General features: G+C 31.2%; 2 protein-coding genes and 1 long non-coding RNA gene across 4 annotated transcripts; 1 reads left to right on the forward strand and 2 right to left on the reverse strand.

Annotated features, from left to right (window-relative positions):
* Window positions 1-249: 249 nt before the first annotated feature.
* LOC145090565 (uncharacterized) lies at window positions 250-4,694 on the reverse strand. Its single transcript, XR_013701652.1, has 2 exons — window positions 4,494-4,694; window positions 250-627 (listed from the first exon to the last, which is right to left on the reverse strand). It is a non-coding gene; the product is annotated as an uncharacterized LOC145090565 (long non-coding RNA).
* A 1,605-nt stretch (window positions 4,695-6,299) lies between these two features.
* Window positions 6,300-8,649, forward strand: FBS4 (F-box family protein). Of its 2 annotated transcripts, none has more exons than XM_079025232.1 (6): window positions 6,300-6,396; window positions 6,676-6,860; window positions 7,066-7,586; window positions 7,673-7,747; window positions 7,841-7,950; window positions 8,031-8,649. In XM_079025232.1, the coding sequence occupies exons 3-6, from the start codon at window positions 7,200-7,202 to the stop codon at window positions 8,299-8,301; spliced, it is 843 nt and encodes a 280-aa protein (XP_078881358.1). In that variant the 5' UTR covers window positions 6,300-6,396; window positions 6,676-6,860; window positions 7,066-7,199; the 3' UTR covers window positions 8,302-8,649. The 2 variants fall into 2 exon arrangements, with proteins under 2 accessions (XP_078881358.1, XP_078881357.1); XM_079025231.1 differs by having other exon boundaries at window positions 6,309-6,396; window positions 6,676-6,726.
* Window positions 8,650-10,533: 1,884 nt separating this feature from the next.
* Window positions 10,534-13,073, reverse strand: LOC145087298 (rac-like GTP-binding protein RHO1). The gene is made up of 7 exons (XM_079025236.1): window positions 12,552-13,073; window positions 11,804-11,891; window positions 11,527-11,636; window positions 11,253-11,316; window positions 11,037-11,101; window positions 10,889-10,954; window positions 10,534-10,803 (listed from the first exon to the last, which is right to left on the reverse strand). Exons 1-7 carry the CDS (start codon window positions 12,648-12,650, stop codon window positions 10,702-10,704), a joined length of 594 nt encoding a protein of 197 aa, XP_078881362.1. The 5' UTR covers window positions 12,651-13,073; the 3' UTR covers window positions 10,534-10,701.
* Between the last annotated feature and the right edge of the window lie 750 nt (window positions 13,074-13,823).

The following is a 13,823-nucleotide window of genomic DNA, read 5'->3' on the forward strand; positions in this document are numbered from 1 at the left end:
AGCTCCTACTTTCCACCCTTTAAAATATTTCAACCCGACATGACACAACATATTTAAAAGGTCTAAACATTAACTCGAAACCCGACACGAAAATAAACGGGTTGACACGGCATGACGTGATAAGTAAACGGGTCGGGTTAGGGTCAAGCCCTTTCAACCCGTTCAATGTCTTGACACGACACAACACGACACGTTTGCCATGTCTACATCGGATAATCTATTTTATGATTAACGCTTCCACAAATGACATGCAAGTAAAACCACAATGATAATATATATAATTATAAATCAAAAGCAATGTCGACTTTATGTATAAGTGAGTAAAGTTAGGCTTAGGTCCCCCAATTGTAAGGGGCCCCACTTAATTTCAAGTTCCAGCTTCTTAGTCTCCATTTGATTCACGGTTCACGTGCCTGACTCCCCAAAAAATCAAAAGCGATATCGTTTCTTTCAACTACAAGGCACAAACAACGACGATTAAACTTTCGTTCTTCTTTTTCTCCATTCTCGGACTCTGGTTCTCGATTCTAGGCCTTCTCCAATCTCGATTCTTCCACACTAAAAGACTGAATCGTTGCTGTTCTTCAGACTTCAGTTCTTCTTCTTCCTTCTTCCTTCTCGATTTCTCTATTGTTCAAAAATCATTGATTTAATGATCTGATATTCTGTTGTCATTGAAACGATAATCTGCTTGTGTTTTCACTTTTCACTTTTGATTTTTCTACTATCTAATAATCTAATTGGGGTTAATAACCGATTAGGGTTAATCTTTTGGTCTTTTCAGTTATGTGAATTTTGATGGAATGTACCCATAAAACTTCTCCTTCGGTTGAATTGCGATTTTCTTAGAAAGGGGACATGACTTTTGTAACCAGTTGTAATCTTTGTCACTGCTTTTTTGATCAAACATGCTGGATTTGATTTGAATTTTATGGTTTGGCTCATAATCTGGTTTTGTTTTAAAGGAGATTCTTGTTTGACATCCTGTTATATAATGTCTTCCGATTAAAGCACAATGTTTTATTATTAACTTATGTAATATTTATTTTAATTGTTTTTGGATTTAACCAAATGGCATGAATGATCAAAGTTGTTAATCTTTTCAATTTTCGGATTTTTGATTCCAGATTGGTAGATTCCATTGTTCACTGATTCCAGATTGGCATATTCCATTGTTTTGAGCTTTCGATTATCTCAGGGGCGGTAGAATCCTAATCCATATCTTCTATACATATAGTTATTATTAATCAAATAATTAATAATCATGTAAAAGAGAAAATACGAATCAAGTGCTTCAAAAAGGAAACGAAAAATGCAAGAAGAAGCCTTTATAGATAAACAAAAAGGGTTGTTTTTAAAATATTTAACTACAAACAAAAATGTTGATAATGAACAAGAACAAACTAATGTTGATAATGAACAAGAACAGGGTAATGTTGATAATAATGAGCATGAACCAACTAATATTGAAAATGATAATAAACAAACTAATATTGAAATTGATAACGAACAAACTAATAATGAAAATGATAACGAACAAACTAATATCGAAATTGATAACGAACAAACTAATAGTGAAAATGATAAAAACAAACTAATATTGAAATTGATAACGAACAAACTAATAGTGAAAATGATAACATGCCTTTAAACATATATGATCCAAGTATGGAATAATATAAGTATTAATTTAAGAGATTTAATCGTAGAAAAATGTCCTATTAAGCTTTATGGTTTTAAATTTCCAAAATATCAACATTCAAGAAGCTTTAGTACATCTCTTTATATGAAAAAATACCAAATGGAGAAAAATACGAACGAACATGGTTGGTTTATTCCATAGATGTAGATAGAGTTTTTTATTTTTCTTGTAAATTATTTAATGTGAATACATCTACATGTTCATTAACACATAAATGTAACAATGATTGAGACAATATTTCCAGTATACTAAAAAGACATGAAGCATGTAACGAACACATTCTTAATATGAGGTCATGGATTGAATTAGAAACTAGATTAACAAATAATAAAACAATTGACAAGCAAATCCAAGAACAAATAAATAAAGAAAAAGAACATTGGAAAATGTGTTAATAAGAATCATTGTTGTAGTAAAAACTTTAGGAAAAAATAATTTAACATTTCGTGGAACAAATGAAAAGATTTATGAATAAAATAATGGTAATTTTTTTTAACTATAATTGAAATGATTGCGAAATTTGATATTATTATGAAGAACATATTATGTAATGACAAATAAATTCATAATCATTGTCTTGGACACAATATGCAAAATGAACTCAGTAGTTTATTAGGAGAAGTTAAAAGTAAAATTATTAACAAAGTAAAAGAGGCCAAATAATTTTCAATAAAACTTGATTGTACTCCCGATACAAGTCATAAGGAACAAATGTCAATTATCGTATGATGTTTAGAACTTTCAACAACTCCAATATAAATTAAGGAGTACTTTCTAGGATTTTTAATTGTAGACAATACAGTCGGTAAAGACTTATATTATGCTATAGTTGATGAAATTAAAAATATAGAACTAGATATAAATGATTTTAGGGGTCAAGGTTATGAAAATGGGTCAAAATATGAAATGGAAACATCAAGGCGTACAGAAACGATTGCTAGATATTAACCCTAGAGCATTCTACACTTCTTGTGGTTGTCATAATTTAAATTTAGTAATTATGATAGGGTTATTTCGTGTGATAAAGCTAATGAATTTTTTGGAGTTATACAATGTATATATTCGATATTTGCTTCATCAACTTAAAGGTGGAAAATATTACAAGATAATATATCAAACCTAACACTTAAATCATTATCGCAAACTCGTTGGGAAAGTAGGGTAGAAAGTGTAAAAGCAATTAGATTTAAAGCACCACAATTAAGAAATGCACTTTTGCAATTATCCAAAAATTGTGGAGATCCAAAAATTAAAAGTGAGGCTAAATGTTTAGCTACATATGAACTTGAAAGCTATGAATTGTTTAGGAATTATTATTTGGTTTGATGTTTTGTTTGCTATTAACACTCTTAGTAAAAGCTTGCAATCAAATGATATATGTATTGGTGATGTTATAGACCAACTAAATGGATTTTTGTGTTTATTTAAAGAATAGAGAAAACGGATTTGAAAAGGTTTCGGTTATGGAAGAAAGTTGGCTTTAGAAATGAACGTAAAACCTGAATTTCGTGAAAAACGTATAATTCAAAGAAATAGACGATATAATGAAAATGTTGCTAATAAAACTACTAAAACTCCTCTTCAGTTATTTAAAACTGATTACTTTTTATATAAAGTAGATAAAGCCGTTACTTTACTTAAAAGTATATTTGAGCAATTTAACGAGTTCAAAAATATTTTTGGTTTTTTATTTAGTATAGAAAAATTAAATTCATTTGATAAAAAAATACTTTAAAAGAACGTTGTTTAAATCTTGAAAAATCTTTAAAGCATGACAATAACTTAATATTGATGGTATTTCATGAACTAAAACTTTTAAGATATATTGTACATTTAGAACGTGATAAAATTATTAATATATTTAATTACATTAAAAAGTTTAGTTCTTTTCCAAATGCATATGTTGCCTATAGGATCATGTTAATTATTTTTGTAACCGTTGTCTCTACAGAAAAAAGTTATTCTAAATTAAAATTGTTAAAAAATTATTTAAGATCTACAATGCCACAAAAATGTTAAATGGATTAGATATTTTTTCGATTGAAAAACATTTAGTAAAAGAAATTGATTATGAAAATTTCATTAAAGAATTTGCATATAAAAAGGTTAGAAAAATTAACTTTATGTTTTAAAAATATATTCACAAAAAAACATATACATATATATATATATATATATTTTTTAACTCCACCATTTGTAAACTTTTTAGTTTATTATTGATGGTCCCAAGCTCGGATAGAGGATGTTGGTTTATAACATTAAGTATAACAAATGTCAAAGGGCCCCAAATTTTTGATTCGCTTAGAGCCCCAAACTGGTTGAGTCAACGTTGATCAAAAGTTCCTTAACAGGCCTAGACGTCTAGATTGTAGACCCACAGAAAAAATGTTACAGTTTAGTATTTGATATGAATGAAGTAATTTATCTAATAAATACTTATTTTTATAAGTATTTTTCAATTTTCAATAGGAAAGATGGTTTTCAATAACCTAAAAGACGTTTCTATTGGAAAAAAAATCCCAAATTGCCATTTGCCTTTTATAAATACGATATGTTCGTATGTATATTCTTTGTTTCACCATTAATGCGTCTTCTCCGAGATTTTTGTCATGCCCAAGACATGTATTACTTCTTTTTCTTGGCCGTGACTTTGCCCACAAGTTATTTCAATTTGTGTGTGAATTTTGATTTTGCATCATTGATCTTATGTTGAAAAGATAAGTTTAGAATCAAATAGATAATGTGGAGCATGGCTAGTGATGAACTAATATGAATGATGATAATCCATTACCTGATAATGATTGATTCCGTGATTCAAATGACTGAATGAGACCCTAAATCCTTCACCCTCACCGAATGCATCGAAGATAGTCAATCACTCATCTACTTATCTTATCCGTAATAGGTGACACTTCACAGTCCAAAGAAAATATGATATGCTTTTTTTTCTATTGGTTATTACAAATAAGATAAAGAGAAGAAGGAAGACCAATACCTCTAACCAAATAATTGCCTTTAGTCGGAAGTTGATCCAAATTAATATTAACTTTCTTTGGAATGGAATCACACTGATGTAACATTCTCAAAGTGACTATATACGTTATTTATTTATTTATTTAGTAATTTTATTAAATAAATAAGTTTAAATCAAAATAAAACAGTTATTTTAATATAAATAAATAATATTGATAAATATAATGCTATAAATCAATTACAAGTTTAATAATAAAAAAAATATGTTAGAAGAACTCAAGCTGTCAACTTATGAAAGTTAATATTAGATTCTTGACCGAATGGACTTGAATGTCGTAAATTATACGAGGAAGGGTTAATTAGGAAAATATAAAACATACTAGTTAAGTTTTAGTCAAAATGATATCATAATGTAAGGTTATTGAGTGGATGAACCATTTTTAATGTTGAATGTGATATCCCAGTGCATGCTTGCATTAGCAATCTCAACTTCATGTTTTTATATTTTGTGAAACTAGCATTGTGACTTTATGAATATATATTTATCTTTTATAAAAAAATGTTTGTATATGGTGAAGGTTGGAAGTTAGAATTGGCTAAAGGGTTTATTGTAAAAAATAAGTAGTTGCCTCAAGAATGTGGTGTTATCCAAAAATATCAATTTGTCTTTATGTGTATATTATATGGCTATGAATATGAAAGTGGAATTGGCAAATTACATACAAACCATACCAATTGGTAACACGATAATAATTTGAGTGTGCTCACATTTGATACTTTTCGAATGTGCTCAACTTTGTTAAGATATCATTGGAAATTGGAGATTAATAATACATACATAACCCAAAACATGAATACATACACAAACCAAAACATCAACACATCAATTGTTAATACATGTACAATCCAAAAGAACAAGATGGTATATAACCACTACAATTAGTAAATATATTAACAAAAAAGACAACCCTACATTATCATATAAACTACATACCCAAAAGAAAGATCACCGCCGAGAACCAAAAGATTAAGAAGTTCCACATCTTCATCATTACCTAGGGCTAAAAGCACAAAATCCACATCACTAACGAGAACCAAGAAATGATAGTAGATGGGGTACTTTCATCACAACCTAACTTATTACTCATGTCATGAGGGTCATAAAATGAAAAATCATCGATATCTATGACATCAAAATAGTTTATGGTTTCATTGATACACCTTCTTCCCGAGAAATTAGTGGACTTCCAACCATGATGAAACTTCATTGTGAAAAAAAAAAATATGGACTAGAAATACGAATTTCCAGAAAGGTAAAGGACCATTTATGTAACTGGCTCTTATAAGTATTTTGTCTTCATCCTGAGGCGTAGGATAAGAGAGGATCGAGTATTAACATTTAATTTAATTAAATATAATTATTGATTTATGAATATAATATTTTGAAATATACCGCGATTTACGGTCGTAAGGTAGGCCTAGTGGGACAGGATAAAGACTTTGGATTCCCCATAACTCACGTACACGTCTCCACATTCATCCAATCGAATCTTGCCACGTCTGCATAAAGATCTACGGTTTTTCATTTTTAATTGTATTTCCTCAATTAAAGAATATAATTTGGCGGGCATTCAGAATTAATTCAAATTGCGGATTTAAAACCCTAGCAACTTTCACTTCCCCCAATTTCTTCATCCTCTCTCTACTTTCTCTCTCTACAGGTTCGTTTGCTCCCTCTCTAATCTCTGGTCGAATCTGTTTGTTTGCTTTCGTTGGCGCGTGATTTTCGATTAATTCGTCATTTTGGGATGGATTGATTGCTTCAATTTTGTGTTTTAGTTCGTATCGACTTTTAGTTGTTTTTATCCGTTTATGAAGTCTCGTTCGTGATTCCTTTTACCAGTTCTACGATGTTTGTTTGATGTGATTATCATCATCTCCAATTTGTGCATGTTGTGCTTCTGATTTTAGGGGTTTTTGGTTGTTGGTTATGGATACAGGTGAATTGAGTAACCGAGCGAGAGGATGATAGCCAATGGCGACTTCTGATGGTAATAATTACTTGCATATTAAGAGAAAAAGTTCCTTCGTGTTTATAGACAGTAGGCTGCAGTTCGGTTTTGTCTTCGTATACGACAGTTGTTCAGCTTGTGCAATCAGACTGCTGTCCACAAACTTGGAACAAGTACTTTCCTTTGATTGATCTGAACTTGCACGAAGTTGTTGTTGCCTGTCTGTTTTCAGTCGTTATTCTTCATTTTTATAAACAGAGATCTGTATCTGATTTTCTCGCAATCTGGTGTTGATTTCGCTATTCATATTTCACACGGATTGTTTAGTTTTAAAGTTCAGAGTTTTAACAGATTTGAGATGTGATTATACTGCTTTAGGTACATTGGTGGTTGCCTTTGGTTGTGACGTTAGTTTGGATCTGAGCAGCAGTAGGCGGAAACATAAATTCTGGCTTTTGGTCCCTCTGGAAGGATTAGAATCGTACGGTTGACATCTGAAAAGAAGAAACTGAATGGGTAAAGTGTCCCCTAAAGAGAAAATGTCAAAGACATCAAAGCAGAAGAGGCGTAATCATGGTTCTAACAAGTACTTGAAGCCAGGTGCTCTTGCTCAGCTCCGTAATAGCAAGGCCTCAGCATCAAAATCATCTACAGATATTTCAAAGAACAGTGTTGATGTTATGGATGAAGAGAAGACTCACAGAGCTCCTCTTTTTCAGAGTAAACATGCAAATGATACACCTATAATTTTATCCCCTGAAAAGTTCAGATATAATGTGGCTGGACCAGTTGATTTGCTCAAAGAGAATAATTTACAAAGAACACCCAAAACTCCACGCCCTGAAGGAAATGCATCAGATTATGACTCCAGACTCGAATCTCTCCCAATGGAATTGCTGGTAACAACATTTTCATATCTACTTAGATTGTTTCTATAATTTTGTTTCCATCTTATATTCTTATTCATTCTTGTCTATGATTGAAGGTCAAAATACTCTGCCACTTGCACCATGATCAACTAAGAGCTGTTTTCCATGTCTCTGAAAGAGTCAGAAAGGCTGTGAGTTTCTTCATAAGTTTCTCCTTTCCATTTACTCATCAAACCAATAGTTTGATTGTAAAACTAAGAAATGATCATCTGTTCATTTCACAGGTTGTTATAGCTCGACAATTCCATTTCAACTACACAACACCAGATAGATCTAGACAAGAAATGCTGTGCACATCAACACCATTACCTACTGAACATTGGCCTTTTGTGAGGTTATTATCTCGATTACCTTTTCTTTTTCTCTCCTTTTCTTGAAAGTTAGAATTATGATTTGATTTTGAATCTATTACAGCAAGGGAGATGGAAAAGGCAAAGTTTTGACACTACCCAACACCCCAAAAGCACCTAGGCATGGACCCCGCCCTCCATCCCGCCTGAAACTAACTGAAATGCGCCAAATTGCAGCAGTTCTGTTTCAAGAATCAGCATTTCCTCCTCCTAGGTACATTGTTCCATCTCTTTTACCAAAACCAATCTGCAAATCATTTGCTTCAAATCGGGTATTGTTCTATGATGAAGAGCTTGAGCTTTGCCAGGCTGTCGCTCAGAATAAGCTTCGTTAGTCGGTCTTCTTCATTTGTGGCCTTCTTTTATGTACAGTAGTACCCCCCCCCCCCCCAAAAAAAAAAAAAAAAAAAAGAGGAACTTTTAGTCTTTGATGTGTTTTTAGGTTCTTGCCACTAGTAGGTAGGTAGGATAAGATGGTGAAATTTTGAAAGTCTATTGGGGTTGTCATCGGCTTGATGATGACCTTAAGATTTGGGTGAGTGGTAGAATACTATGGTTGATAATATGAAATAATGTGTTTGGTTTTATGTTTTGTACATATTGTGAGGACAATTTGCTTTTAGGATGTTGGTTTGTTACTCTTTTTGGATAATATTTCTATAATACTATAGAGTTTTTGTGTTTGTGTTCTTGAGATTCTTTGTATTCTATGCTCAAATCCATTTCAAGATGTTGTGTTTTTGTAGTTTGAGTGTTTTCCATAACTTTCCACAATCTTTTTGTAGTCTTAAGGCCCTTTTTGGGACATGATATAATATATTGTAGTTTGTACTGTGTTTGGCGTGCATTGGGACTCAGATTGAGACTGGTATTAGTGGAACAAAAATTGAAGTATTTTTTCCTATTCAAAAAGGTTGGAGAGGGAGTTCTGATATTTTGTTTGTGCAAAAGACATGGATTTTTAGAATGTGATATGAACACATTCAAAAACAAATAGTTTGTGTAGCTTTTTAATGTTAAAAGTGAAGGAAAATCCATGTCTTTTGCACAAACTATTTGTTTTTGAATGTGTAGTTCATTTATGGGATGAATGAGAAAGTGTAGTTACACTTACATGAAAGTGTAGTTCATTTATGGGATGAATGAGAAAGAAAGTGATGGGGGAGCTTGTATGTCTCACAAGAACGCTTTAACACTTCATTGATGTGGGCATGGTCTTGTTTGTGATTGGAGCTACATCACTAGCATTAAATGCATTTCACTGCTTATCACTTTTATACATTAATTGAATCCATATATATTGGTCCTTCTGATATTAACAATTTGATTGCTGAGACTTGATTTGAAAAAAAAATGTTAAGTGATGATCATTTTAATGCAAAATATGTCAAACTTGGGATGACATGATTATGTGATGAAATCTAAAATGTTGTATCAAATATGATCACATGAAGTATGCAAGCGAGGTTATAGGGAAAACATACATAACAGAATTTTATAAGCTCAAATAGAATGACTAAAACTTCCAAAATCTTTAAAAATAATGTTTATGCAAAACACGTTATTTGATAAATCTTATCACAAGTACACTTATTGAGTTTACTATTTGGCATGTATTAAAAATTTCATTTTCAACTAAACATGTCATTTATAAATGCCAGTTCAAAAAAAGAAGCTTTCTTTTTTTGTTTTTTTTTTCAGCAAAACTTTTAGACATAGACAAATTCAATGCACATGTTTGGTGTTTCTTTATTTTGCAAAAAAAAAAAAAAAAATCATCGAGAAAAAATGTTGTTGGGTTCTCATTTTTTGATCTAAAAGACCCTATACTGTAAATTTCATTCACAACTAAATAATCGCGTCGTATAAATTTTAGAAGTTACATTTCCATTAAATAAGAGAAAAAAAAAAAAGACAAATCTGGCCACAGTGATATATGAGATGCAAAAAAATAGCTCCAAGTTTTCTGATTTCCACAAAATAATCACCAATTTCGTATTTGAGACTTTCTTATTTTTCAAATCTAGTGCACCCTGTTTGTTACATTCTTTAGACTTTTCTTATTTATATACATTTTTTTCTGAAAAATGTCTCTCAACCAAGCATTTCAATTTTTTACTGCAACTTTAAAAAATTTCTTTGTGATAAAAAAAGCGATTTATGCAATAATTTAAATAATTTTACAGATCAATTTCGTAATATAGAATGAAACTTTCCGTGGTATACAATTTTCTTTTAGTTTTTTAATTTTTTTGGTCGGGGACATACAAAGAAAAGTTCTCAGCAAACAATAAACCTCGCAATGATGCATAATTAGCGGTTATTTGTGGAAAAAAGAAAAAAAATAAAGAGATGCTATATTGTAGCAAATTATGTGTTACACAACTAGAGTTGTCTTTTTGTCGCTATAAATAATCTTAAAGGTTAAATCAAATGCATACAACATGATACTTTACGGATTCTTTATCATACACAATAGAAATAGACTTTTAACTTTCATCATATCATATATACTTTTATCATATTTAACCAAAAACCCATACCCGAAAATTAGCATGAATCTGAAGTAAACAACAAGAAAAATAGAGCTTTCGATAGCAAACTACATGATTACTACTACATTAAGATCTTTTGACTTTTGAGAGCTTATAAAATCAAAATACAAATCAACAAACATATATGAAAATGAAATCCAAGAACAAGCCATGGTCAACTAGTTTTCTCTCTCTTCTTCATCACAATATGGAACACGCCTTTTGACCTTTTCCCTTCTTCTTCTTCGCCTTTGGAGGCGCCAGAACAACTTTAATGGCAGCATCAAAAACTTGCTTCACATTCTGCCCCCAAAAAAAATATTAAAAAAAAATCAAAATTTAAAATATCAAATCCCCTAAAAAAAAATCAAACCAAAGTCAAACCTACCAGCTGTGTTTTTGAACTACATTCAATGTACTCAGGAGCTCCAATCGTATCCTTCAACTCCTCTCCCTGTAAAACACACAGAATATTAATTAAATCACAAAATATTTTTAAAGTAAAAAATAAAATAATATTAAGAGTATTAAATCACCTGAGCAGAAGTAATGGGTGTTGCATTAGGATGATCCACGAAAAACTGCTTATCATCCCGAAGATCTAAAATCCAAAAATATTCAATTTTGACACGTAATTTGATTATTTCTCAATCATATAAAGATACCCAAAAAAAAAAAGAATCATTCATGAAATACCAAAAAAAAAAAAAAATTACAAATGAAAAAAGAAGAATCATTCATTCATAACTCACCAAGTTTTGTCCCAACAAGAACAATTGGAACGCCAGGAGCATAATGCTTCAACTCAGGAATCCACTGAAAATATAAACAAAAAGACGTAAATACCCTTCTCATTAAACTGGGACTAAGACCAATGTCAATGACATGACATGAAAGAACAGACTCTCCTACATTTGGCATTTGGACTGATGTCAATGCATAAAGTTGGGACTGTGCAAAAGACGTAAATGCCCTTATCATTAAACGGGGCTATAATTTTTTTTTAAAAAAGATGAGATGTTTCACCTTTTTGGAGACGTTTTCATAGCTGGCTTTGCTAATGAGAGAGAATGCCAAAATGAAAACATCGGCCCCACGATAACTCAATGGTCTTAATCTGTTATAATCCTCCTGTCCTGTTTCCATACAAACCATGATTAAGTTAACTTACCCATGTTTCAAAATCAAACAAAGGGTTTTAACTTTAAATAAATAATAAACAAATCAATGAAAGTAAATTTACTATTTTTTGCATTTAACCCATCGAAAATATATTGCAAAGTTCACTGAAAAGGTTAATTACCAGCAGTGTCCCACAAGCCTAGGTTAACTGTGCTTCCATTCACAACCACATTGGCACTGAAGTTATCAAATACAGTTGGAACATAATCCTGTTTAACCATAATCAATAACACATATTCATAATGGTTTTGTAACTTTAATCACAAAGTATATGATTATGTGATAAATTTGATATACAACTGGAGAAAATTCATCGATTTTGTCAACAAAATGCTCAAACTTTATGCAGATTGGTAAAATCGGGAACAAGATAAAATTCATCATTTTTATAAACAAATGTTTAACCGCATTGGAGTAATCTTTGATCAATAACAATAAAACCCAAAACAAGAGAAAGTTCTAATGAGTTAAAGAGAATAAGCAAAATAGTTTGACAGCTGTAAGCAATGACACGAAGAACGAGAACACGATTACACGAACAACACAAAGGAGTATTTAAATCTTTAATCAATAAAAAACAAGAACAAGAACAGAAAAGAAAATTAAGGAAATTTTTTCATTTTTATTAAGAGAAAATTCATCCTCTTTATCAAGAAAACCCATATTAGAGTTAGATACCCAAAAAGAATGTCGTCATCATATACTGATTCTCTTTTTCCAATTAAATAGGAATCAATCAAAAGTGCATTCAAACTTTCAACCAATAGAATCAAGAGCACTATTCATCAATCAATAAATAAATTGATACCAAGTAAGAATGTCCATAAAATTAACAAGAATTTGAAAACATTGGGGGAGAAAATAATCACCGTAGGGAAGGTGTTGCTGGTGTAAGAAATCAAGAGACATGTCTTTCCGACAGCGCCATCACCGACTGTGACGCACTTTATGAACCTCGATGCGCTCATATTTCTTCAGATCTTCTTCTACCTTCAGAAGACCTGATTACCGAAGAACTCAAGAATTCCCCTTTTCTCCTTTTCTTTCGTTACCTTCTGACAAAATTCGACCTTGTTTTGTTTAAAATGAACGACAATTTGCAAAGTTTTCCAGCGAAACACCAAGAACAAACCCTAAGAAAAAAATGCAAAAGGGAAAATTGTATACTACAAGGAGTAATTTTCTTTCTTGTTGGAACAGAAAACCCTAAAGAGAGGGAATTGTTTGGGGGTTGAAAGAGATGAGAGGGCCTTTGTTTCGCCGGGAAACAATGCCGTTGAATCGTTCGCTGGGTGGTGGAGATGAACTCTCTCTCTCTCTCTCTCTCTCTCTCTCTCTCTCTGGATTTCTTGATTTAAAATAAGTTTGAAAAAATTCTGAATTTTGTGTTTTTGTTGTGCCAACGAAATAGGTGTTTGATGGATTAATATTGCTGTAATTACATAATCGGCTGCTTCATTTATAAATACAACTGTGTAATTCAAATCAAATCTTAAATGATTTCTCTTTTTGTTTTTTTTTTTCCTTATGATTCTTGTATTGAAATTATTATACTTACTTTAATAATTTAAAGTTAATTACGGGTTGTCGTATTATTTTGAATGATCAAAAGTTAAATTATATATTTTAAAATGTTTCATTTAACATATAACAATAACAATAGTAGAACCCAAAGTCCTATAAATTTAGATGTCTAATATAGATGGTAGACAGCTGAAACGATTTCCAAATAAGACGACATTAAATAATTTGTCGACTTATAAGAAATCTTGCAAACATTAGGCCACCATCAAACATATAAAGAGAGATAAATGATAATCAAGTAAATTAATAGATAGTGGTTTGTGGTTAAAGTCTATTTAGTAAAATAAGGTATAGACAGTAAACTTAGGATAAGGAGGGTTTCGAGTATACATATGCACAATTTATGGATACACAACACTAAACCAACTAAAAACAATAATTATTGGGTTCGTGAAAACTTGTGGGAGATATCGGAGAAAGAGAAACAACCTAATTTGTATATGTTTTGGGGTAATGTGGATATTATGGAAAACAAGATGTGAATGGGTGTTCGGGAGCATACGAAATTCACACTTCCAGATCATTGATAGTGTTAAGTCTATTGTATTCAATTGGCT

This window comes from Lactuca serriola, chromosome 2 (genome assembly GCF_051521515.1).
Source record: "Lactuca serriola cultivar US96UC23 chromosome 2, Lser_US96UC23_V15, whole genome shotgun sequence".
NCBI lineage: Eukaryota > Viridiplantae > Streptophyta > Magnoliopsida > Asterales > Asteraceae > Lactuca > Lactuca serriola.